At 38.9% G+C, this 23,782-nt stretch overlaps 2 protein-coding genes and 2 non-coding genes across 8 annotated transcripts in view; all 4 read left to right on the top strand.

Moving 5' to 3' along the window:
* The window catches only part of jar (Myosin heavy chain 95F jaguar), a 61,575-nt gene extending 45,747 nt beyond the window's left edge, over positions 1–15,828 (top strand). Inside the window, exons 15-27 of one of the 4 annotated variants that reach the window (XR_011237376.1) lie at positions 419–626; positions 1,611–1,852; positions 3,231–3,343; positions 3,727–3,834; positions 4,397–4,534; positions 4,970–5,062; positions 6,511–6,555; positions 8,771–8,891; positions 9,670–9,787; positions 10,251–10,451; positions 11,186–11,341; positions 12,003–13,207; positions 13,343–15,828. Coding sequence is in view for 3 of the 4 variants with exons in the window: in XM_034974290.2 (XP_034830181.1) it covers positions 419–626; positions 1,611–1,852; positions 3,231–3,343; positions 3,727–3,834; positions 4,397–4,534; positions 4,970–5,062; positions 6,511–6,555; positions 8,771–8,891; positions 9,670–9,787; positions 10,251–10,451; positions 11,186–11,337 (1,539 nt within the window). In the remaining variant the exon portion in view is untranslated. Of the gene's footprint in view, positions 1–418; positions 627–1,610; positions 1,853–3,230; positions 3,344–3,726; positions 3,835–4,396; positions 4,535–4,969; positions 5,063–6,510; positions 6,556–8,770; positions 8,892–9,669; positions 9,788–10,250; positions 10,452–11,185; positions 11,346–12,002 lie in introns of all 4 variants that reach the window. The other 3 variants (XM_034974290.2, XM_069502149.1, XM_034974292.2) reach the window with 3 other exon arrangements.
* Positions 1,890–2,008, top strand: LOC117987355 (5S ribosomal RNA). Its single transcript, XR_004674301.1, has one exon. It is a non-coding gene; the product is annotated as a 5S ribosomal RNA (ribosomal RNA).
* On the top strand, positions 2,348–2,540 carry LOC117987356 (U2 spliceosomal RNA). The gene has a single exon (XR_004674302.1). It is a non-coding gene; the product is annotated as a U2 spliceosomal RNA (small nuclear RNA).
* A 938-nt stretch (positions 15,829–16,766) lies between the features above and the next one.
* Positions 16,767–23,401, top strand: Nemp (Nuclear envelope integral membrane protein). Of its 2 annotated transcripts, none has more exons than XM_034974305.2 (8): positions 16,767–17,008; positions 17,114–17,235; positions 17,954–18,167; positions 18,716–18,882; positions 19,618–19,833; positions 20,156–20,280; positions 21,038–21,199; positions 22,154–23,401. In XM_034974305.2, exons 1-8 carry the CDS (start codon positions 16,936–16,938, stop codon positions 22,302–22,304), a joined length of 1,230 nt encoding a protein of 409 aa, XP_034830196.1. In that variant the 5' UTR covers positions 16,767–16,935; the 3' UTR covers positions 22,305–23,401. The 2 variants fall into 2 exon arrangements, with proteins under 2 accessions (XP_034830196.1, XP_034830195.1); XM_034974304.2 differs by having other exon boundaries at positions 22,145–23,401.
* Positions 23,402–23,782: the final 381 nt, after the last annotated feature.

Below are 23,782 nucleotides of genomic sequence, written 5' to 3'. Positions count from 1 at the left end.
AGCACTCCCCATTATAAAGGCGATAGAGCTTACGTCTCTGCGGTGCTCCAGGCTTTCCAACGAGCTGGTTAGTGATCGTCCACAAGACGAATAGCCCGCTTTTGGATTCGATCAAATAGGAGTTGGTACTTGGGTGCTCTTGTGATTTGATTAAGTATATAATTTTTTTATTTTATTCAGATACAAGGTTGCCCTTGACTGCAATCTCACCTGGTGGTAAGTGATGATGCAGTCTAAGATGGAAGCGGGTTAACCTGGAAGGGGTATGTCAGTTTTTATTAAACCCATGCCTCTTACCAGACCAGACCAAAAATTTAGAAATTCCAAACCCCTGCCAGGAATCGAACCCGGGACCTCCCACAGTACTTACCACTGCGCCAGGGAGGTCGTCAGATTTGATTTGTTGATGATGTTTCAGGCAATCGTCCACAGCTTCGGGCTATCGGACAAAGACTACAAGTTCGGCGTGACCCGCGTATTCTTCCGGCCGGGCAAGTACTCGGAGTTCGACACCATCATGCGCTCCGACCCTGAGAACCTGAAGGCTATCGTGGACTCCGTGCTGGCCTGGCTCGTCAAGTCGCGCTGGAGGCGGGCCATCTTCTCCGCGCTGTCTATTATTAAGTGTACGTACATTATAAACAATCCAGCTGGGTAGGTCCAATTTCGAGAAAGAGGTCAACTGCCGAATCCAACTCGGTTGGGCAGCTTTCAGGAAGCTCCGAGATGTCTTCTTATCCAAAATTCCTCAGTACTTGAAAACCAAAGTCTTCGAACAGTGCGTGTTGCCAGTGATGACATATGGATCCGAGACATGGTCGCTAACTATGAGCTTCATAAGAAAGCTCAGAGTCACTCAACGGGTGATGGAGAGAGCTATGCTTGGAGTTTATCTACGTGATCAAGTCAGAAATAAGGAGATCCGTAGGAGAACTAGAATAACCGACATAGCTCAACGGGTTGCGAAGCTGAAGTGGCAATGGGCAGGGCACATAGTTCGTAAAACCGATAGACGTTGGGGTCCCAAGGTGCTGGAATGGCGACCTCTCACCGGAAGACGCAGCGTTGGAAGACCCCCCACTAGGTTGGCGGACGACATCAGACGAGTCGCAGGGAGCCGCTGGATTCAGGCGGCATAAGACCGTGGCGTGTGGAAGTCTCTACAAGAGACTTATGTCCAGCAGTGGATGTCTTGATGATCGTGTTGTGATTGATGATGATGATGAAATTATTACCCGTTGGGGTCCCAAGGTGCTCGAATGGTGACCTTGCACTGAAAAGCGCAGCATTGGAAGACCCCCCCACAAGGTAGACATGATATCAAACGAGTCGCAGGCAGCGGCTGGATTCAGGCAACGATACAGTGGTGTATCTATCCGTTTCTACTCGTAATCGTACCGGAACGCTTCGCTTTGTCGGTGGGATGGTAACTAGTCACGGTAAAAGCCTTCCGCCAGACTAGACCAGAGACAATTTAGAAATTCCCAAATTGCCGGGAATCGAACCCGGTACCCCTCAACTTATAAGACCACAGCGCTCACCACTGCGCCAGTGAGGTCGCCAAAAAATATCACGGCATAACTATAGATAAAATCCATCCCATTTTACAGTAAAGAACAAAATCCTCTACCGCCGGGAGTGCCTAGTAACAGTACAAAAGGCAATACGAGGCTACCTAGTGAGGCGCCAGCACCAGCCCAGATACCGCGGCATTGCCAAGATCAAATCGCTGGAGAACAATCTGAGAGAGATGGAAGCTGTCACTCCACAGCTCAAAAAAGAGAGAGAAAATGCCCAGAAAAACATCGACAACTTGAGGAACTCTATTCGAAGTGCTTGCACTACTATCAAGGTAACCGCTTATGATCAATATTTTCAAGTTTCTAAATGCCAACGTCCATACCATGTTGAATACACCGGTTCTCGTCCGATCACCGAAGTTAAGCAACATCGGGCGCGGTCAGTACTTGGATGGGTGACCGCCTGGGAACACCGCGTGATGTTGGCTTTTTGCACTTTTTTAGTTATTTTATTGCGATACCCATATTTTGTAGTTTTTCTTAATAATTATTTTTGTAACTAAAATAATTACAAAATAAATTAAAAATAAACTTTTAAAACTATTTTCATGCTTAAAAATACAGTTGAATGTTCTGAAATCTGAAACCTTAGAAATTCACATAATAATAAATGATTCGTTAGCTAGATGGCGCTCTTATTGTGTGCTTAAATAAATAGTTTCTGTACACATCAGTAGGTGTCGCTGGTTATTTCCTTGTAAAATTAATATCGCGCTGCGAAGACTCTTTGCCGTGTGATGACTACCCTTGATTCGGCCATTGTAGTTATCGCTTCTCGGCCTTTTGGCTAAGATCAAAGTGTAGTATCTGTTCTTTTCAGCTTAATATCTGAAAGTTCCCACACTGTGGGACCAGTATATTAAACTGATTTTTGTAAATCGACGGGATGTTCGGGGCTCGCTCCACTCCCGTCACGGGTCGGCCCGGCATTGCAGTGCCGCCGGGATCGGCCCATATTAAACCTTATAAAATCTCGTAGGAAACTAGAAGCCATGTGCCGGCTAAGGCAGCCTTGAATCTTCTATTAGACTATAATTATTGCGTATAGCAAATTAATCATCATCTTCCTTACGTTATCCCACGCTACGTGGGGTCGGCACATGCACAACATGTCTATTATTGTCTTGTCTTCTTCTTCCACTCACTTCTGTCATTTGTCAACGTATTATCCATCCCTTTTTCATGCAATCCATTCACCTTTTCTTTGGTCGTCCTTTTTTCCTTCCACGTGCATACCACAACATTTAGCTGAGTTTCGGGCCTTTTCGTTGGCACAACACATTTTTGACACTGTTTGTTAGGTTAGATTTTAAAGCATGATTTTTGTAGTGTTTAACACATGTTGGATCAACAAATAAATATATTTCTACCAGCTGATGCCAGCGACTTCGTCCATGTGGACTTACGTTTTTCAAAATCCCGCGGATTTTGCCGGGATAAAAAGTAGCCTATATGTTAACCCAGGGTATAATCTATCTCCATTCCAAATTTCAGCTAAATCCGTCCAGTAGTTTTTGCGTGATTGAGTAGCAAACATCCAAACATCCACACTTTCACATTTATAATATTAGTATTCTATCTATTCTATTATCATCATTCATCATCATCATTATCAGTCTATTCTATTCTATTCGACGCATATTGTTTCAGACTAACCCGAAAATAAACCGTACAGAAATAGATCAGCTTCACTCTAAACTCACGAAGGAGGTTGAGATGCAGATGGCCGCTCTGCAGAAAGCTATGATGGATCAAAAGAACAGGTTCGTATCACGTTATTTATACACTAGCTTATGTCCGCGACTTCGTCCGCGTGGACTACACAATTTTCGAACCCTTGTTTTACCTCCTTAGGGGTTGAATTTTCAAAAATCCTTTCTAAGCAGATGCCTACGTCATAATATGTAGCTATATGCATGCCAAATTTCAGCCTGATCCGTCAGTAATTCGCTTGGAAAGGATTTTTGAAAATTCAATCTTTAAAGGGATAAAACAGGGGTAACGCACATAACTCCGAAAAGTTAGAGGTGCGTGCCCGGGATCGAACCCCCGACCTCTGATTAGAAGGCGGACATCCTAACCACTAGGCTATCACAGCTTGACATTACAAACATTAGTATGAATAAATGGTGGTGGTGGTTTCCAGAGAAGAGCAAGAGAGGCTGCGGCGGCTGGAGGCGGAGCTGCGCGCCGCTGAGGAGGCCAAGCGGCGCGAGCAGGAGACCATCAAGCAGGAGGAGGAGCATCGCAGACTGTAAGACCCACCTTGCTTCATACTAGCTGACCTTTTTTTTAATTCAGCAATCGGAGTATGAGGCGGGGGACGCCCCGCACATCACTCGCGCTCGCTTGCACCGGGTTAACGCGGGGGCTGTCTGGCTGTGGGGGGCGTCCCCACCCTGATTGCCATATCGACCTGTCGCGAGCTATCCTTCAACCGCGCGTAAAGATTGCTTGCACAATTTTCCGTCCTTCAAATGTCTTGGACGTACGATTCCTTCAAATGTCTTGGACGTACGATTCCTTCAAATGTCTTGGACGTACGATGTGACGCAAGTATTTGTCGTCATCATCATCATCATCAACAGATAGACGTCCACTGCTGGACATAGGTCTAGGAACTCCAACGGGCATCATCACAAGGTGTGACGTCAAATGCTATATCGCTATCTCTGTCTAATCAGACACTAACTTTTTTGTTATTTGATCGATTTAATTAGTTTTTTTCAGTTTACGTCATTATTTTTATGCTAGTTTGTAATAAAGTAATAAAAAAATTGGCGTCAAATACCCAATTCCTTTGTTCTCGTTGACAGCAAAGCGGAAATGGAAACGCGTCGCAAGGTGGAAGAAGCGGAAAGGTTGAAGTTGGAGGAGCAAGACCGAATCGCCGCCATCAAGCTGCAGAAACAGATGGAGGAGGCCGCCAGGGCCGACCAGGACAACAGGGAGAGGTACAACACAATCTTACCTTGCCTGGCTTACTATGAGATTTTACATATCAAAATAACGTCAAAGTAAAATCGACCTAAAGTATATCGATATAAAGTCAAAAATTCACTACTATCAGCAGATGTTTCGCTGGTGTGACGTCACGACTTTTATTATGAAATCCACTCTCGATCACGTAAAGCGCGTCTATCCCTATGCGCGAAAGAGACAGTTATATTTTTGGCGTAGTTATAGTCGACGCATTTTAAACTGAGTCGTCGAGTTATCTGTCTGTTTCGCTCGCACTTACAGGTCGTAGGTAAGTGCGAGCGAAACAGACAGTTAACTCGACGACATAGTTTAAAATGACTATAGTTAGTTTCGTGATGGTTTCATAGTGAAGGTGCGTCAATGAACTTTTGGCCGCACTTTAGATGTAATTTTATCCTTTCTCTTAGGTTAGAACAGGAGAGGAGAGACCACGAGATGGCGGTGCGACTTGCCAAAGAAACCAACGGACACGTAGAAGGATCGCCTCCACAACTGAGGAGGTATGGATGAATATAATATAAAATACTATTCACTTTTGAATTTATTTTGGACTAAGAGCCCGTGACGGCCAGACCTTCGTTATTTTATAAAAGCTGAAAGTTTCTATACGCATTATCCCGAACACAGGTAGGACTATCTGCAACTATAAAGTTTGGATCATCGTGGCTTTAGCAGATAACAGGTAACAAAGGGGTGTATAAAATCTTTCGTTAAAGTATAAAGTGTGATTTTTTTAAATATTTTCTTTGGAACAGTATTTGAAATGAAAATTATGTTATGTTGTGTATTAAAATAAATATATATTATATTACACTTACCACCAGGTGAGATCGCAGTCAAGGGCTAGTTTGTGTCAAAAAAATACATTGCCAGACACTTAGTGACGTGGCAACTCCCTGCCTTTTAACACCTTGACACCTTTAAACTTAGGTATACTTTGACGAAGATTTTATACATCTTTCTTACCTGTTATCTGCCAAAGCCACTATGATCTAAACTGCATAGTCGCTAATCGTTCCTCGCTGTGTTGGGGACAATGCGCATAGAAACTTTCAGCTTTTATAAAACAACGGAGGTCTGGCCCTCACGGGCTCTTCCTCTATTTTGTTATAGTAATTTTACTATTTATGTGTATTATTTATATTTTACTATACATATAAGAAAAGCATCAGTCTTTGGAGGGGTTTGTTGATATGTATCTCTCCTTTTAACCACGCAAAAAGCTTATTAAAGAAAAGCACAGTGTTGCCCAACTTCCTGTAAAAAGCTTCTACGAATAATTTGCAATAAAATTTCGTATACACGAAAAATAATAATGTATTTCTTAACAATGTAATATAAGAAAAGGTCGCGAACTTAATTTAATTTCAAACTGTCACACCTTATTACAACTTTAGGTGCCTGTCTTGAGCAACAAGCAGTAAAAATTTAATTTAAAATTCATTCCCCGTCCCTTTTTTAGCACTATTGAAAAGAAAAGGATGCAGATACTTAGTTTAGAGAGAGACATCAGAATCGACGCCACTGTTATAGAAACTTGCTACCGTTACATAGACTTTTTTTTTTTTTTAGTTTGTGGTAAATAATTCTTAAAAGCTCTTTAGGGCTTTTGTGCACTTGTTGGTATTCGATTTGTATTCGTTTTCGTAAAAATACGATTCGAAGTGGCTGCCATACAGAATATACGACCGGTGGTACGACCGAGCGCTTGTGCACTCATTTGATTAGTATTTTGACGGATTCGTATAAACATGAATCAAATGAGTGCACAAGCGCACGTACATTATGTATGACGACCGCTTCGAATTGTATTTTTACGAAAGCGAATACAATTAAGTGCACAAACGCCATAACTTATGCGTAACACGCATTTGACCAACTTTTGTCTTTTTTATTGATGGAACTTACAATGAAATAGATATCCAGTAATGTTATGGTGTTTACACAGTTTCCCCTCTATGGAGTCCATGAACGGAGAGAATAAGTTGAACAGGTACCCTGGAATTACAGTAACAAGAGTTTTTTGGACTTTTTATTTTTCTCTTTTACGCGCACTGCATTTTTTATTATCTATGTCCTCTGCCAATTTTTTGTATAGTCTGTAAAAAATGACTGCCTCGCGCGCCATTTTAAAAATATTCGTCAACTGTCATTTCAATAGTACAGTAAAACCTGTATCAATCATTATTACATTCTCAATTGTTGTGATTGGCTGAATTTGTGCGATTCTTGTTGCAACAATGCATTGTAGCCAATAGTGAGCGAGCGTCGACCATTTAGAGGTGATTGCGATCGTGACATTGTAGCTGTCATTCTACCGCAATCGAGCAGCGGTTCACCTTTAAAATAAGTACTAAAATTGTACTTTTGGAATTTGACACAAAAAGCTAAAATGGCGCGTGAAGAGTTAAATTTTACTCGTTATGTACAAAACTAGTTAATTTGCTATAGACTATGAAATAGATAGAAAAGAATAATTAAAATAAATAATATAAATATTAATCATAATAAAATGAAATTGCGAAAATAATTGGCACTACCATTTTGCTCGCAATTTAATTTTTAATGTTTTGAAGTAATTTTTCCAACATAAGAAAAATTAGTAGGTACCCTGACATAGCTAAGTATCAGATTTATTACTTACATATTGGCCTTTGAAGATGGAAATAGCCTAGTAAAAGTTTTTTGATATATATTTTAAATAAAGTTTATTTCAAGTTTATCAAATCCTATGTGTTTTCAAATATTGCTTATGTAATTTTTTGTTTTTGAATTATCTCAAGTAACCAATGTAAAACATAGACTTCTATGTATTCTGAATATTGACAGAGGACTCTAACAACACTAACTCCTAACACCTCGGCTAAAGCTTTCTTTTACTTTTTGCACGAGATAAATATTATACAAAGCAATTTCAATTTTCATGCAATGTCATACCTATATATAAAGTGTGATTTATTATATTTTCTTCGGAATAGTATTAGAAAATAGAAAACACGTCATGCATTGCCAGACACTTGAGTGTCATGGCAACCCCCTGCCAGATACCCTTAAACTCTTAAACTGGGTGTCTGGCAGGGGGCTGCCATGATTTTTTACACCTTTATTACACTGTTATCTCTCAAAGCCACCATGATTCAAATAAAGGTTCTGTCCAGTGTTGGGGACAATACGCTGAGAAACTTTCAGCTTTTATAAAAAAACGAAGGTCTGGTACGCGCTGGTTCTTCCTCTATTAGTTTAGATGATTTTTACGATCGAATTGTTATGAAATATAAATAGTGAAGTAGCTATAATAAATGTATAATGAAATTGCTTTGTATATTGTGTATTTAATAACTACTATTGTAATTAATTTGCGCTTGTATGTAACTTCTGACTTTTAGCTGTAGATTATTTGTTTTCTTGATTGATGTGGCGAAGAAAGGGGTAATATGACCTTAAAACTCTTACAGCCGTACTCAGAGTCGCTTAATCGTTACTTAAGTTTAGTTAAAACGAGACAGAGCTATATCTCTCACATAAATCTGTCTCGTTTTAACTCATTCTTAAGTAACGATTAGCGAGTACGGCGGTTACTAAGGCACTAAGGCTGAAATCTATAGAGCGCACTTTGACTTTGCTCAGACTTAAGACACTTTAAACGAGACAGCGTTATATAAACAGCATAAATCTGCCCTTTTCACAGGGGCTGAATTTTAAAAATCCTTAGCGGATGTCTATGTCATAATAGCTAAGTCAGTCAGTCAGTTATCTTTTCTTTTTATATATTTAATGTCATGTAAAGTATTTTCCTTAATTTCTCAACAAGAACTTAGATATTTGTCCCTTTCTTTAAAACATCGGTAGTTTTAGAACATCTGAAGTATAATCCTTCTTGTAGAAGTTGTAATACTACATCCCCACTCTTTCAATAAAGATTGCCTGTAAGCGAGATTGCTTTAGCAATAAGGCCGTCTTTGCACCCCTTTTGTATAGTTTGTTGTGTATTGTTTTCTGTATATATAATGCGTAATAAATGACTCATCACGTGCCATTATAACTTTATATATCAAATTTCATATCAAAAGTACGGTTCTAGTCCTGTGAACCGTACTTTTAACAACAATTGACCCATAGAGTTAAAATGGCGCGTGAGAAGTCATTTTGTACGGACTATGTAATATGATGTGTGCAGTAATGATTTCTAAAATTAAAAAAACCCCCAGGTCCGAGCGTGTGCGCATGCAGCAAGCCATGCAGGGCAAGCAGAAGTACGACCTCTCCAAGTGGAAGTATTCGGAACTTCGAGATACCATCAACACATCCTGCGACATCGAACTTTTAGAGGTTTGTATTCTATTGGTACTGATTCTGATCACAACTAAATATTAAAGTATTCGCATCCCCTTCCCACAAATGTAATATGAAAAGAACAGATACACTTTGACAGTTTTTAATTTAATTTAGAACTGTCAAACTTAGTGCTAAAATTTAGTGTCTTCTTCTTCTTATTTTGCTTTGTGGCTTTAAGTAGTGCCGCACCGAGCACAATGCACTTCGCCAATGTCACGTGTCACGAAACACATGACGTTTAGTGTCTTTAAAATAAAAATTCATGAACCATCCTTTTTTAGCAATGTTAAAAAGCAAGAGATGCAGATACTCTAAATTTAGTTTTTTGCTGACTCTTTTCAGAAGAAAATGTAAAATTGAAAGTGTTTAGTGTGCGTGTTTTTTTTAAATTTATAGACTTAACTGCCATCAGATCTGCTGGCAAGTAATAATGCAGCCTAAGATGGAACGCGCTTGCCTAGAAGATGCCTATTCCCTCTTGACTTGAAGGTACCCATATTGAAATTGGAAATGCTAGAAGGGCGTTCATATCCTAGCGGTTCGAAATTAAATCGAAGGCAAATCGCTTTCGTGGAAAGCGATCGTGGAATTCCAACTACGTACGGCTGCAGACCTTGGCGATGCCTTATGGTACGATAGTAGAAAGGTGAAGGTCCTGAACCAGATCAAAATTTTCTTTTGCACACTCTCCGAAATATATCCTGCGGAATACCGATAGACAGGCGTGTGGCAGTGAGTGGATGGGTGTATAATGTGTGCATCCATTGCGCAGGCATGCCGGCACGAGTTCCACCGGCGGCTGAAGGTGTACCACGCGTGGAAGGCAAAGAACGCGCGCAAGTCCACCATGGCCGAGCAGGAGCGCGCGCCGCAGTCCATCATGGACGCCGGTGAGTTCATATAAACCCAACAACAACGGGCAAAATGGTCCTCCTTGACGCCACTTCCTTAACGGGCTTACACCGACAGATAACATAATCATGAACAAAAAAAAGCTTTATAAAGTACCTAGACATCGTAAGACACTAGTTTACCCTTATAGGATCATTGTCTGTCTGTCATGTCTGTCAAGAAAAGAGAATCAAAACCTATACGGCACTCCCGTTGACCTAGAATGATTGACAGGTAGGTATGTCTTATAGCACAAGTAAAGAAAAAATCCAAAAGCCGCTTGTGTTTATATCACAAAAAATTTAACAAATAATTTACAAAACCACACCATAGATGGCGCTGACGAGTCACGAGTGCGCGGTGGGCTAGGTGTGGAATTAAAAAGTGTTATTTCTTGTACGGTGGTACGGAACCATTCGTGTGCAAGTTCGACTCGCACTTGAACAGATTTTTTTGTTGCAGCAAAAACACCCCGTCTCCCTCAAAAGAGCGATATCCTCGGCGCAAGGCACCGCTACTTCCGCATCCCCTTCGTGAGGCCGGGGGTTGGTGCGCCCGGCGAGAGCGAGCGGCGCGGCTGGTGGTACGCGCACTTCGACGGCCAGTACGTGGCGCGCCAGATGGAGCTACACCCGGACAAGACGCCCGTACTGCTGCAGGCCGGTACGTGCTTGGACACAAACATCAGAAGTGGAATAAGCAACGTACTTGGACACAAACATCAGAAGTGGAATAAGCAACGTACTTGGACACAAACATCAGAAGTGGAATAAGCAACGTACTTGGACACAAACATCAGAAGTGGAATAAGTAGTGCTCATTGACCACGTTATCTCACTTCTGTTGAAAGTCTTCAACTTTATACATATATCACACAACGGCTTTACTCACGTGATAAGTCGACGTTAGTCTGACTAGTTTCAAGTCTTCAACTTTCCTTTTTTGTCAACTCATCTCTCTCTTTCTCTCTCAACAGTCTCTTTCAACAAATCATCTTTTCGACAACTCGCCCCGTAGATTACAAAAATAAAACAGTTTTCTTAGTTTCTGACAAAGGTGTTTTTTGGAGTTGAAACAGTTGTGATCTAAGAGTGCTTAAAGGTCATAGCTCATTAGAGCCACCCGCCACTCGACCTGCACTGCCTTGTCTCGTGCTGTTCTGTTAGTATTCTTAAATGTATGGACTTGTACTCACTAAATCGCTAACTACATAACGTCAGCGGATCTGCTCGCTCGCTGACGCTACGGAGTTCATGATGTAGTGAGCGTATTTCCTTTATAAAAGTCTATATAAAGAATACTAACCACACGAGGCGAGGAGATACAGGTCGCGTGCGAGGTGGCCTCTAATGAGCTATGAGGTTAAGAAGGAGGTAACATTGAAGCGGTGGTTGTAGGCGTGGACGACATGCAGATGTGCGAGCTGAGCCTGGAGGAAACGGGGCTGACGCGCAAGCGCGGCGCAGAGATCCTTGAGCACGAGTTCGAGCGCGAGTGGACGCGCCACCACGGGCCTGGCTACGCGCCGCCGCACGCGCGCAAGCGCTAGCCAGGCAAGTCTACGTTTTTAGGGCTCCATACCTCAAAAGGAAAAAAGGAGCCCTTACAGGATCACTTTGTTGTCTGTCTGGCCTTCGTGTCTGTCAAGAAAACCTATAGGGTACTTCCCGTTGTCCCAGAATCATGGAATTTGGTAGATAGGTAGGTCTTATAAGCACAAGTAAATAAATAAATCCGAAAACCGTGAATTTGTGCTTACATTACAAAAAAAATTAAAATGTTCAAAATCACATCTAGTTGGCGCTGTTGTCACTATCTTGCAGTGTTTCACATAAAAATGACAAAATATCTTGTATGATAGTACGGAACCCTTTTTTTTTGTTTATTCCTATACAAGTTAGCCCTTGACTGCAATTTCACCTTGTGGCAAGTAATTGCAGATGGAAACGAGCTAACTTGCAAGGGGTGCCTACCCCTTGCAAGTCAGCTTGTTTCCATCCCAGTTTAAGGGTGAGATCTATAGAGCGCACTTTGACTTTGCTCAGACTTAGATTGAGTTAAAACGAGACAGATTTATGTGAGAGATATAGCTCTGTCTCATTTTAACTCTGTCTTAAGTCTAAGCAAAATCAAAGTGCACTCTTTAGATCACAGCCTAAGTAAGCTAGCATAAATAAGCTGGTTTTTACTATAATTTATTTCTTTTTTTTTCAGATAGCAAAATACCAGCGGGATATCAACAAAAACAAACAGTAGAATTTGCGATTTATAAACCATATTAGTAATTTAAAGTAAGATACAATTAGTGCTTTCCAATGTGCCTTCAAAGGTTATTTAGCCCTGCATGTGGCTTGCCCTGTAACAAAGTGGCTATGTATTTAGTTGTACATTATGGAAAGTGTCCAACAGATAGCATGTACAGTACGCGGCAGAAAATAATATACATGGGCCTTAAGAATGACATATCAGATTTGTAGAGCGTTGTCTATATCACTCATATGACCAGTGGCGTGCACAGGGTTGGAAGCCAGGGTAGGCATTAGTTAGGTAGGAACCTGTTTACTGGCAGGTCATAATGAAAAATATACATTGAGCTATTACAACTGGGGTAAGCAGTGCATCTATGCCTCTATGACCTGCACGCCACTGCTCATATCTATATGACGTTTTGTCGGTGACAACGACAGAGACAATAAATAATAAATAAATAAATAATCTTTATTTCACAGACATCAAAGGCCCACAATATTATGTTAGTAACCATCTTCTTAATCTATGTTAGTAACTATATTATAATATAATGTATGTTAGTAAGAAACTTATTCTATGTTAGTTAATATAATTAATATACTTATTAACTAATGCAGACATCCAGTGCGCCTTGAGAGCGCTGTCCTGTCTGTCTGCTATCACCTTCAGGATAATGTTAGGACTTCTCTCCAACCTACTTTTGATTGAGGCGATCCTTTTCCGTATGATTGCGAAGAAGCCAATGCTCTACAAATCTCCTTCCGCTGCCTCCCGCAATTTGTTAGGCACTTTCAAGAAAACTATGTATAGCCACTGAGGTACGGAATAAGCCTGCTGCATACTGATTCGCTAACTCACGTGTGATTGATAGCCACCGAGCTCATTTGACATTTATTTTTAATCTATTGAAGGTTTTCTATGTAAAAATATTTTAATATCTCTCAGTGAAGCATCAATATAGAACCAACGAATGCCAAATGACCTCGGTGGCTATCATTGAGCGTTAGACACTAAGTTAGCGAATCACCCTGTAGGGCACTAGTGTGTATTATAGTGCAATATATTGTATTCAGAGGGTGTTCCACCGTAGACTTGATATTTGTGATTGTTTTAAAAGTACACAATTTAGATTTTAATTGTAAGTAGCGCATAGATGAATGATATATGTAGCTTCTGCTAATTTGTAGCGCCATGAAGATTGTTGTGGTTTTAATAGGGGAATAATTTAACCAAATAAATAATGGCTCCTTTTATCCCGGAAAATCAAAGCATTCGCACGGGATTTTGAAAAATCTAAATCGTAGGCTTCTGCTTAGGGAAGTGGTAAAAATATATAAAGGTGATCGCGCATTTATCTACTTATGTATCGTACGCAATATAGTGGGACAAAATAAAATTTTATTCTTCTTACAGCCTTTACAGCCATCCAAAAGCAATATAAGGATATTGCGAATGTAAATTACCTTGGACAGCATATTAGTCTGGCTATTCAACAAGGTAACGCAGCCAGCGTTCTGGGTGCCTTGCCTCGTTACGGTGGTTTAGATGATATTTTTGATTTATAATTTTCATTTTTTATAATTTTTTAGTGTTTTACCTACACTTCAAGGAAATTACTAAATAATTTTAAATACATATCAAAAATTGCGTGCCGGTTACGCAATTTTTGATATGTATTTAAAATTATTTTGTAATTTTCATATTTAAGTATTATACCATGATTATAATATAATATAATTCGGTTGTACACGATCTTTAAATTCAATTGATAGGGTTCCCTGTACAAAATTCAATTTAGCTTAGCAAGTTGTGTACAATCGAAGTAGCAGCAATGAATACTTCGTTAAACGCTGACAAATGTGCGGTCACCTTAATGAATTATTTTTATTATTAGGGCGAGTCCAGACTATATAACAAATTACACCCTAACATATCAGTGTCCTTCTTAACACGTATAATTAATATTTAATATTATAAAGAGTACGAATTTTGTGAGTAAGTAGAAGGTAACATCCGGGACCCCTGCGCCTTTTTTCAGTTGTTTCAGAGTTTATGGATCACAAACAAATCTTTAATGTTTGTAATATTAGTATAGATTAACATGAAATGTTACATAGTGTAGACTCGCCTTCGTATATTTGTATTTATAAGAAAGAATTTATTTTCACAACAAAAAGTGTTCAAAAGACAATCTTTTTTAATTATTCGTGGGCCTTATCCGATTTGTGAATGCCTTACGCCGATTTAGGACTACTATGATTCATTCAGACTTGTAATCGGCTGAACAAAAGGGCTCCTTTTCATTGATCGATACATAGCTTGCGGCGATTCCCCGCAGACGGTATAACGACTAATAAAAGACATCAGTCATGGAATGAATTTGTTTTAGAAATCTCTCGCATCAAAATCCGTTTTCTATCGAGTACAGAACAGATAAATAGATTAGAATTAAACCTCCATAACAATTTTCTATGGAAACCAACCACCGGCCAATTAAAATGCGACCCGTGTATGGCATGCTTTTTAATTTTTCTACCAATGAAAATGAGCCTTCAATCTTTCGGATACGTATCTAAAATATATTATATTTGTGTATGTGGTGTGTAAATGTTGCCATATATGGCTATACTTTCCATTCCTAAACTCTTTTATGAAAAAACTTAGTTTAATCTTAAATTATTCTAAATTAAATGTAAAAGCTAAGCGGGATATCAATTACGCAAAATTATATTTATTTTAAGTTATGACCCTTAAAAAAAATCTCCATTTTAGGGCATCTACATCAACTAGCGTTAATGAACTGTAGTACAAGAAAATACAACATAGCAAAATTTATAACGTGTAGGCATACTTAACGATAATTTTAAATGACTGTTTTGTTTGAAAATTTTGATTAGTTTTGCAAAAATTAACGTAAGGGCTAAGGCTGATTTGCGCGGTCAACGATAGCATGCTCTCATGCACTACCACGAGCTACACTCTTACGGTGCGTTTCCACTGAAGCAGAGCGTAGTGCATGCCTTACAGTCCAATCAGATAACAAATATTTATTCCATACATGTCATTCCATTTCGGCCGTCTCCGCTTCAATTGAAACACGCCTTACGAGCCAAGTCGGTATGACGTGTAAAGTCGAATGATTTACCATGTCGACCACAATAGTTATAAAATGAATTAATTAGATACACTTTCCAAAAGACATTTACTAACTGTGATTTCGAGGTCTTAAATGGATTATACTAAAATGTATTTATTGAAGCATTCCTATTACTAATGAAAGACTGGTTTGTGGAAGTTCTTGGTATTATTTGAATATCAGTATTTTTTCATACTGCAAGTATAAATCCAACAGTATTTAAAACATTCCTAGATAAATATTATATGTAAAGGTATGTTTTACGCCAAAGCAACATGCGACATTGTGGCATGCCACAGGCCCGCACCGCATGCCATAATGATTTCAAAAGTAGTAAGTATGTAGTATAAAAATCGTCGGCAAACGGCCCTACCGTAATATTTCGATTCTTCAATACGAATTTGTCTCGGCATAAAATAGTTTGCCGCATGCTGCTTTCCATTCGCAGCATGCCGCATTGTTATGTTGTTGCTTCGACGTAAAACATTCTCTAACGATTGTTTATATACAGAGTTATAAGGTTATGAATAGAAGTACATGTTAGAGTACAATATATTAAGTACAGAGTTATCGTGAGTGCCTTTTTCATGCCGTAAGTACATGACTTTTTGTGTTATGCTTTACCAAATAAAACAAAAATTATTCAGTGAAAAATTTGTTTTTTTAATTCTCCCAATACTGGCATGAGCTTTACCATAGTTTTATTGATGGGTCAAGTCTCAAGAGGGTTTGACAATACATCTTTAGGATGCGTTTTCCCTGAGAAGAAAAGTTTAGTAGACCAATCAGGTTGTTACAGTAGCCGGCAATAAATATTGCAACCTTTGAGGTTTCGGCTTCGTAGAGCGTTGTCGTTTTGTCAGTCCCGACGGTAGAGACAACGCTCTACGAAACGAAACCGCTTTCTCTTTAAAAGGTCGATGTAGTTACAATATTTCCTGCCGGGGCGGTACACAGAACACGTCTTATATTTTAAATATATTAAAATATAAGACGTGTTCTGTGTTTAAATCATAGTTAAATAGGTATTTGGTTCACCTTTAAAATAAGGACTAAAATTGCACTTTTGAGTTTTGGCATGAAAGACACGTAAAATGGCAATTTTACGCGTTATAACTCTTGGGATCTCTGGGTGAGCCACAAGAGGTCATCAGTTAAAATCATAAAATCACTTTGGCTGTTGTTATTGTTGTAGGTTGGCCATCGACATAGGAAGGTTGGCACATTTATAAAGACCTTATAAAATATTAGAATATATATATAAATAAAAATATAGTCTGTGGGTTTTCAGTATTATATAGTCCGTAAAAAATGACTCCTCACGCGAATTTTAGAACGGTTTACCGTTAAAATAACGACTAAAATCGTACTTTTGACTTAAAATTTGACGCAAAAAGTTTAAAATGGCTCCTGAGGAGTCATTTTGTATGGACATTATAATGTATTATATTATGCCCACGAATTATACCACAAATGTATACAAATAGTAATTAAACGTCAAGGCTCAAAAAAGCTAGAGTCCAGAGCTGTAAAACCAGTTAAATTAAAAAATCAATGTAACGTCAATGTCAAGTTGACAAATTGAAAAAAATAAACACTGCTTGGGCAACGCTATTTTTATTATTCTTATTTTAGTTCAAGGATTCATAAAATTTATTTAAAGAGATATAATTACAATTTCCCACGTGCGAAATATAATTGAACAAATCTAAATCTAGTCAGGGTTCAAATTAATTTGTATAGTTAGGGAAACATGAAAAAATGGCACCAAAAGTGTGCTCAGTACTTTTGATATTGATTGTTATTGTTCACGTAAACTCATTACCTTACGACGGTAAAGCTATCACTGAAATTAAGCTACTATTTCTACTAACAGCATCGATATTAGTAAACCTACTTTTAAGTAGTACAACTTCTTAATAAAACACGTTATTTTCAGTACACTGGCTCAGCGGTCCCACCACAATAGAACGCGACATTCAACCTTTAAAACAAACTGTAGATGTTTATTGTTATACCGGAACGCCGAAAAACTTATTCGCTTTATGGCAAACAGTCAAAGTAAGTTGTATGATATTATGGTTAAAAAATTAGAGCAAAGCTTTGTTTATCTCAAGTACCTACCTAATAAGTTTTCAGAATTTTTAATGATTGTGAAATCCACAATGGAATCTATAGACATACATGCTAATTAAAAAAAAATATATAAGACTACTTTTATGAATAAACTACCAGTGACTTACAAAGTCAGTTACAAACAGCAATTATGCTTTTTACGGCTGATGTCCACTAGACTCGGGCGGATCGCAATAATTCGCCACCTTTAATAATGCATTCGGTTTAACTCAATTTGATACACCTTGGGTTTCATGCTTAGAGATTATTGGTCCTAATTGGGTTGTGTACATCTCTAAACTAATGTGACAGGTTTAAAAGTATTGCTATCTTTGTCATGATGACACTGATCCTAATCCCTCCTAATAATATTATAAACGTGAAAGTGTGGATGTATGGATGTTTGTTACTCAATCACGCACAAACTACTGGAGGGATTTGGCTGAAATTTGGAATAGAGGTAGATTATACCCTGTAGAGTGACATAGGCTTCTTTTTATCCTGGAAAATCAAAGAGTTCCCGTGGGATTTTGAAATCCACGCGGACGAAGTCGCGGCCATCAGCTACTTTAAAAATAAAATTGACAATTTAGTTTAGATATTGAGTACAACCAAATTAGCACAACATTGTGACCAATTTTGATCATGTTTTTACTCTTTCCAGTTCAATATAAAGATAGAAAATGATGAATTCAGCCAGTACTTGGGAGATGACCCTGAACAAGTCTACAAAGACTACAAGGAAGACAGCTACGGCTGGGCAGTCATCAACCCCTTCCAGAAGAAGTCTTATAAAACTGTGTCACTTGATCTATTCACTGCCACATGTATGGCACTTAACACTAGGGAGAAACATAACATTGAGTTGCATATACAAAGTAAGTTAAAAATGTATATTGGTGCTAATTTGGTTGGTTGGTAAATTTTTATTTTATGTTTTATTTTTATAATATTTTGCAATTGTAATAAAACTTTATGTTCAAGTATTTGGGTTTATAATAAACTCAAGTTGCTGATAATATAATTTTTTCTACATTTTGTAATAAGGAACTTATGTAAATGTTCTGTGTGTGCAAACATGGCACTTGACTTGAACCATGTATTTTTGTCGCTGCTCCTTAATCTATATACCCACTAATATAATATTCTAAATGCGAAAGTGTGTCTGTCTGCTAGCTATTTACTGTCTAACCTATTTTTACAAAATATGGTACTGAGATAGCTTGCATCCCGGGAAAGCGCATAGGCTACTTTTGGTTTCAGAAAATCAAAGAGCTCCCATGGGATTTAAAAAATCTAAATCAACGCAGACAAAGTCGTGGGCATCATCAAGTCTTGTAATAAATTGTCGATAGTAGCAGTCCTGGGAACTACAAGTGGATGAACTATACTTTTGATATAAAAATGCAATTTGTCTGTTTTGTAGGGGTGGACTTATGGCGTGTCCTCGCGATGGTGCTAGGGCTGGCCCTCATATTCTCGTCGCGCGCGTTGTGTGGCAACCCTGTGTTCTTCTATCTGTGCGGCATTGTTGTGGGCGTCTCTGCCTCGTTTATGGTTCTGGTGTATTATGTTAGCAAGCTATTGCCAAAGGTAGAGTATAAAAATGTGCATAATATATGTATACTTATTGTCTTAAAAGTATAGGAACTACTATAAGTTACCCTACCTGCTTAAAATTTGTTTTGGTAAACGATCAACCTACATAGAAAAAAAAATGTAAATATTATGTGTATTTTTTGGTCAAACTAGCTTCACCTTCAGAAATCAGCATATGAAGGACAACATTTTTATTAGAACACTAGCTGAACCGCCCTGACTTCGCTCAGGTGGAGTTTAGAAAATTGAATTAAATTTTTCTCTCCATAAGAACTATCCTCGTACTTCAAAGAATATTATAAAAAAAGAATTAGCGAAATCGGTTCAGCAGTTCTCGAGATTTGCGATGACCAACACATTTGGTGATTCATTTTTATATTATAGAAGACTAGCCCTAGCTTCGCACGGGTAGCTTATTACAATTTTTGTAGGACCCTCTAATTTTTTCAAAATAAAATATTGCCTATGTCACTCAGGAATAATGTAGCTTATTCTACTGGTGATAGAAGTTTCAAAATCGGTTCAGTAGTTCCAGAGATTACCCCCTACAAACAAACTTACAAACTGTACCTCTTTATAATAGTAGTATAGGTTATTTTTGCAGCAGATAAATGTCACTGCAGGTGCAGAAATTCGCCGTTTTTTTACTTTTTTAACCGACTTCAAAAATAGGAAGAGGTTCTCAATTTTGACTATGTTTTTTTAGGCTTAATTAAATTTTTTTTCCAGAAAACATTTACCTACGGTATCCTAATAGGCGGTTGGACAGTGGGAGTGTACCTCTTCCAGCAAGTGTGGGAGAATGTCCGCAGCATTGTATCCACATACCAGACCTACTTGGTGTGGTACACACTTCTTATGGGCTTCATTAGCTTCGTGGTGTGTTACCGGATCGGACCTCCGCAGAACCAGAGAAGCAAGAACCTTGTTATGTGGACGTTGCAGGTAAGATTCTTTGTTTTTACGTATACAATTAATTAGTGCATTTAAATAAGTATAAGTCCCGCAAATTGTTAATGCGCGTAGCCGCCATTTTAGTCACGTCAGCACTAGACTGAAGTGTCGAGCAACCAGTACTGTTGACAAAACTGTCGGTAGAGTACGCGTAATATGTTTTAAATCATTGCAAATTCACACATTTTGTTTCGTTTTTGTTTGTTTAGTATAATTTGTTAACATACTAAACTTGAATAAAATGACTTTAATTTCAATGAGAAAAAAGTATACCCACTTATTTATTCCTTACTTAGCATTATTTTCATTTCAGATAGTGGGAATATTGGTGACTTTCTTCAGTAGTCAGTACCACGAAGCGTCAGCAGCAATCATCATCGCGGCTCTGACGGCAAAGTACTTCCCGCAGTCGCTGCTGCTGGCCGTACAGGGATACTGGTGAGACTTCTTATGTCCATTGTTTAAAGATTAAATTCTAAAGAGTAGGTATCCATTAAGAAGGGATTTTCCGAAATTCCACTCCTAAGTGAGTTAAAATGGGGGATGGAAGTTTGTATAAAAGTCTGTCATTTTGAAGTTACATCGATGAAAATTGGTATATAAGCTTTCGGTTAAAAATAAAAATATAAAAATTTCACGTTTTTTGATAAAGCTACTACCAAGGGGTTATAAATAGGGGATGAAATTTTGTATGAAAGTCCGTCATTTTTCAAGTTATTTGCCTGAAAATTAGTATTTGGGTTTTCGGTCACAGATGAAGAAATGCGTGTTCCAGGATTTTTTGAAATTCAACCCCGATCTCGATTTTCTAAATTCCACCTAGTTTTCACTAAATTATCAGCTTTCGTGCTCTGAATATATACTAATTTTAAACTATAAGGCGAAATAAAGTCTCATAAACTAAGACTAATGCGTTTCCGGTGCATTGCGGCGCCTCACCGCTGTAGATTGGGTGCCACACGGGCATTGTGTTGCTGCTCCGACAGAAAGTATGGCGTTGCACCGAACTACCCTTCCCCGCCTCGTCTTTCTGGCCCCAAAAGTCCGTCGCGTGTGGTGCGGCACGGTACGACGTCGTAACGCATCGTGTGGCATGGTACAGCGATTTCCATGTATGATGACACTGCAGCACCGCTCAGGTGCCGCACCGCCAACGTAACGCATCGTGTGGCTTCATTCTTACTATTTGAAACAGGCATCGCAGATTCCCGCCCAAGCCTCGGTTGCTCACAAACGAAGAGTACTACGAGCAAGGCGCGCGCGAAACCAAACACGCACTGGACAGCTTGCGCAAGTACTGCTCCAGCCCGGATTGTGCGCAGTGGAACATCATGCTCAAGCTGAGCGACGCCAAGCGGTAAGTTCCTGGACATGTCTTATGTTTGCAACTAATCACCATCAACACCATCAACAGTTGACCACAAGATTACCAAGACCATTGCCAAGATCATTAAAAGATTTAAAGGCGGAAACAAATTATAGGGCGCGGTTGATCTGAAATCACAGTACACTGAACTGTGGGAACTGTGAGACGTAAATCGCGGACGTAACCTTGAGCGTTCGGATGTCAGAGAGATATTTCGCATGTCGCGTAGTAACGGATGCATCCCATAGTTTGTTAAACGCTTAAACCATCATCAATTAATCACATCACATCACCATGATCATCAAAACATTTAAACCATACCACAATCTATGTGTAATCTGTCGATAAATCACTTGACAACCTTATTGTTTGTCAAAACTTGTACCTATGGTCTTGTTTGACAAATAACATTCCTAAGGCTCGGTTGTTACTAGTTTCAAACCGTTTGTTCGTTACATATTATATTCATTAAAATGGGTTTATGTGACATTTTATTCTGTAACGCCATGTTTAACTGTTACGTGTCTCTTAAAATTTGCTGAAGCAACAGTGACTAAGTTATCGACAGATTACGGATTATTAATATTGAAGCAGTGATAGCGCAGTGGTTAGGACGTCCGCCTTCTAATCGGAGGTTGGGGGTTCGATCCCGGGCACGAACCTCTAAATTTCGGAGCTATGTGCGTTTTAAGTAATTAAATATTACTTGCTTTAACGGTGAAGGAAAACATCGTGAGTAGAGTTCGCCATAATGTTCTCAAAGGCGCGTGAAATCTATCAATCCTCACATGGCCAGCGTGGTAGACTATGGCCAAAACCCTTCTCAATCTGAGAGGAGACCCGTGCTCTGTAGTGAGCCGGCGATGGGTTGACCATGATGATGATGATGATTGATGAATATTGTCCGTAAAAAGTTAAAGTCTACATTTGTTCCAGATTCGCAAGCTTTATAGAGGGCAACTCGCATCTAAGCGACGATGAAGTGATGGACTACGAGTCGTACGCCTTCTCCATGGAGCGCTCCAAGCCCATCGCCAACTCCACCAGGAACCACCTGGAGATCTCTGATGATGACTCCTCGGAGTACGATGATTGAGGGTAACAGGTAATGATTTGATCATGATGAAACGTGATAAGGAAAGATAGCTCCATCATTAATGCAGTGACTCAAGGCGGAAACAAATTATCGGACGCGGCTGACAAGTGACGGCCTGCTACCCGTAGGTCGATTTCGTAAAACCGGCATCAATCATTATTACAATCTCAATTGTTGTGATTGGCTGAATTTCTGCGATTCTTGTTGCAACAATGCAATGTAGCCAATAGTGAGTGAGCGTCAACCAATCAGAGGTGATTGCGTCGATTGCGGTAGAATGACAGCTATAATTTCACGATCGCAATCGCTGATTGGTTGACGCTCGCTCACTATTGGCTGAAATGCAGTGTTACAACAAGAATACCACTAATTCAGCCAATCACAAAAAATATTGAGATTGTAATAATGATTGGTACAGTTTTTCCGCAATCGAACTACTGGATAATACATAGAGCACTGAAATTTGGAAACTATCGCACGTGTCGTGGACTAACCTTGAGCGCTCGGCCTTCTGAGTGATATCTCGCAAGCCGCGTCCCAAACGACTGTGCACACCTTTCAGCCGCGGCTTACGGACGCGTCACATAGTCTGTTTCACGCTTCAGTTGTGAGCGTGAACGAAACCAAACGAGATGGCGGTATAATTCCCGCAAATTGCTAATGCGCGTAGCCGCCATTTTAGTGACGTCAGCACTCAGCACTAAACTGTAGTTTCGAGCTGATGGTATATTTTTATTTCGGATGGTATATTTTTTCGTCAAAATGAAGTCATTTCGATGTTAATGAGACATAGTTCCAGCGCAATAACAATTTGCGGGACTTATATTATGTCAGAAGAGAAACTTTCGAGAAGGCGGCGCTTAGTTTTTTTCTCACATTAGTTTGTGAAAAACTGTCGAGTTGTTCTTATAAAGTGGCATTGTAACTATGCCGGGCATTAACTAGTTTGTTATACTTTACAATATAGATAAACCTAACTAAGGATCTACTAACTGAACATTAAAATGATAGTTTAAGCATAAATAAATCCCTATGTTATACATGTATAGTAATTAGTACGCGACAAGTCGAGATGGCAGTCGGGGAGGGGACGCCCCTCACAGTTATGTAAATGAAATAATTATTAATATTTATAAATAAATATTTTTTCTTAGATACGTATACTTGTGTTTACTATTTAGGATTTGATTTTATAATGATTTTTTGTGTATTGATCTCAGAACTTATGTATGGTGTTTGATAGATTAGTTGATTGTAATTTAGTAATTATTCTTTTAATGTTTTTGTAACAAAAGTTTTAGTTATGGGGAGTAATTTTCAGTAATTATGGAACACAGTATTCTGGAAAAATCAGCTGTTGGTTTTATCGAAAGTAAAATGATATAATATGCTCAAATATTTAGTCTTCTACCATAATTTTATTAAATAATTAAACGTGGGATACGGTCAAGTAAAAAATTGCCACAATACTTATTTGA

This window comes from Maniola hyperantus, chromosome 12, assembly GCF_902806685.2.
Source record: "Maniola hyperantus chromosome 12, iAphHyp1.2, whole genome shotgun sequence".
Classification (NCBI taxonomy): Eukaryota; Metazoa; Arthropoda; class Insecta; order Lepidoptera; family Nymphalidae; genus Maniola; species Maniola hyperantus.
The sequence above is the reverse complement of the archived record's forward strand: the minus strand, read 5'-3'. Positions and strand labels throughout refer to the sequence as shown.

What these genes read in the sequence shown, in the direction of transcription:
- Nemp (XM_034974304.2), top strand. Translation starts at nt 16,936, where the DNA reads ATGGCACCAAAAGTGTGCTCAGTACTTTTGATATTGATTGTTATTGTT. An exon ending in AAACTCATTACCTTACGACG is followed by an intron (nt 17,009 to 17,113) that starts GTAAAGCTATCA and finishes CGTTATTTTCAG; the next exon opens with TACACTGGCTCAGCGGTCCC. An exon ending in CTGGCCGTACAGGGATACTG is followed by an intron (nt 20,281 to 21,037) that starts GTGAGACTTCTT and finishes TATTTGAAACAG; the next exon opens with GCATCGCAGATTCCCGCCCA.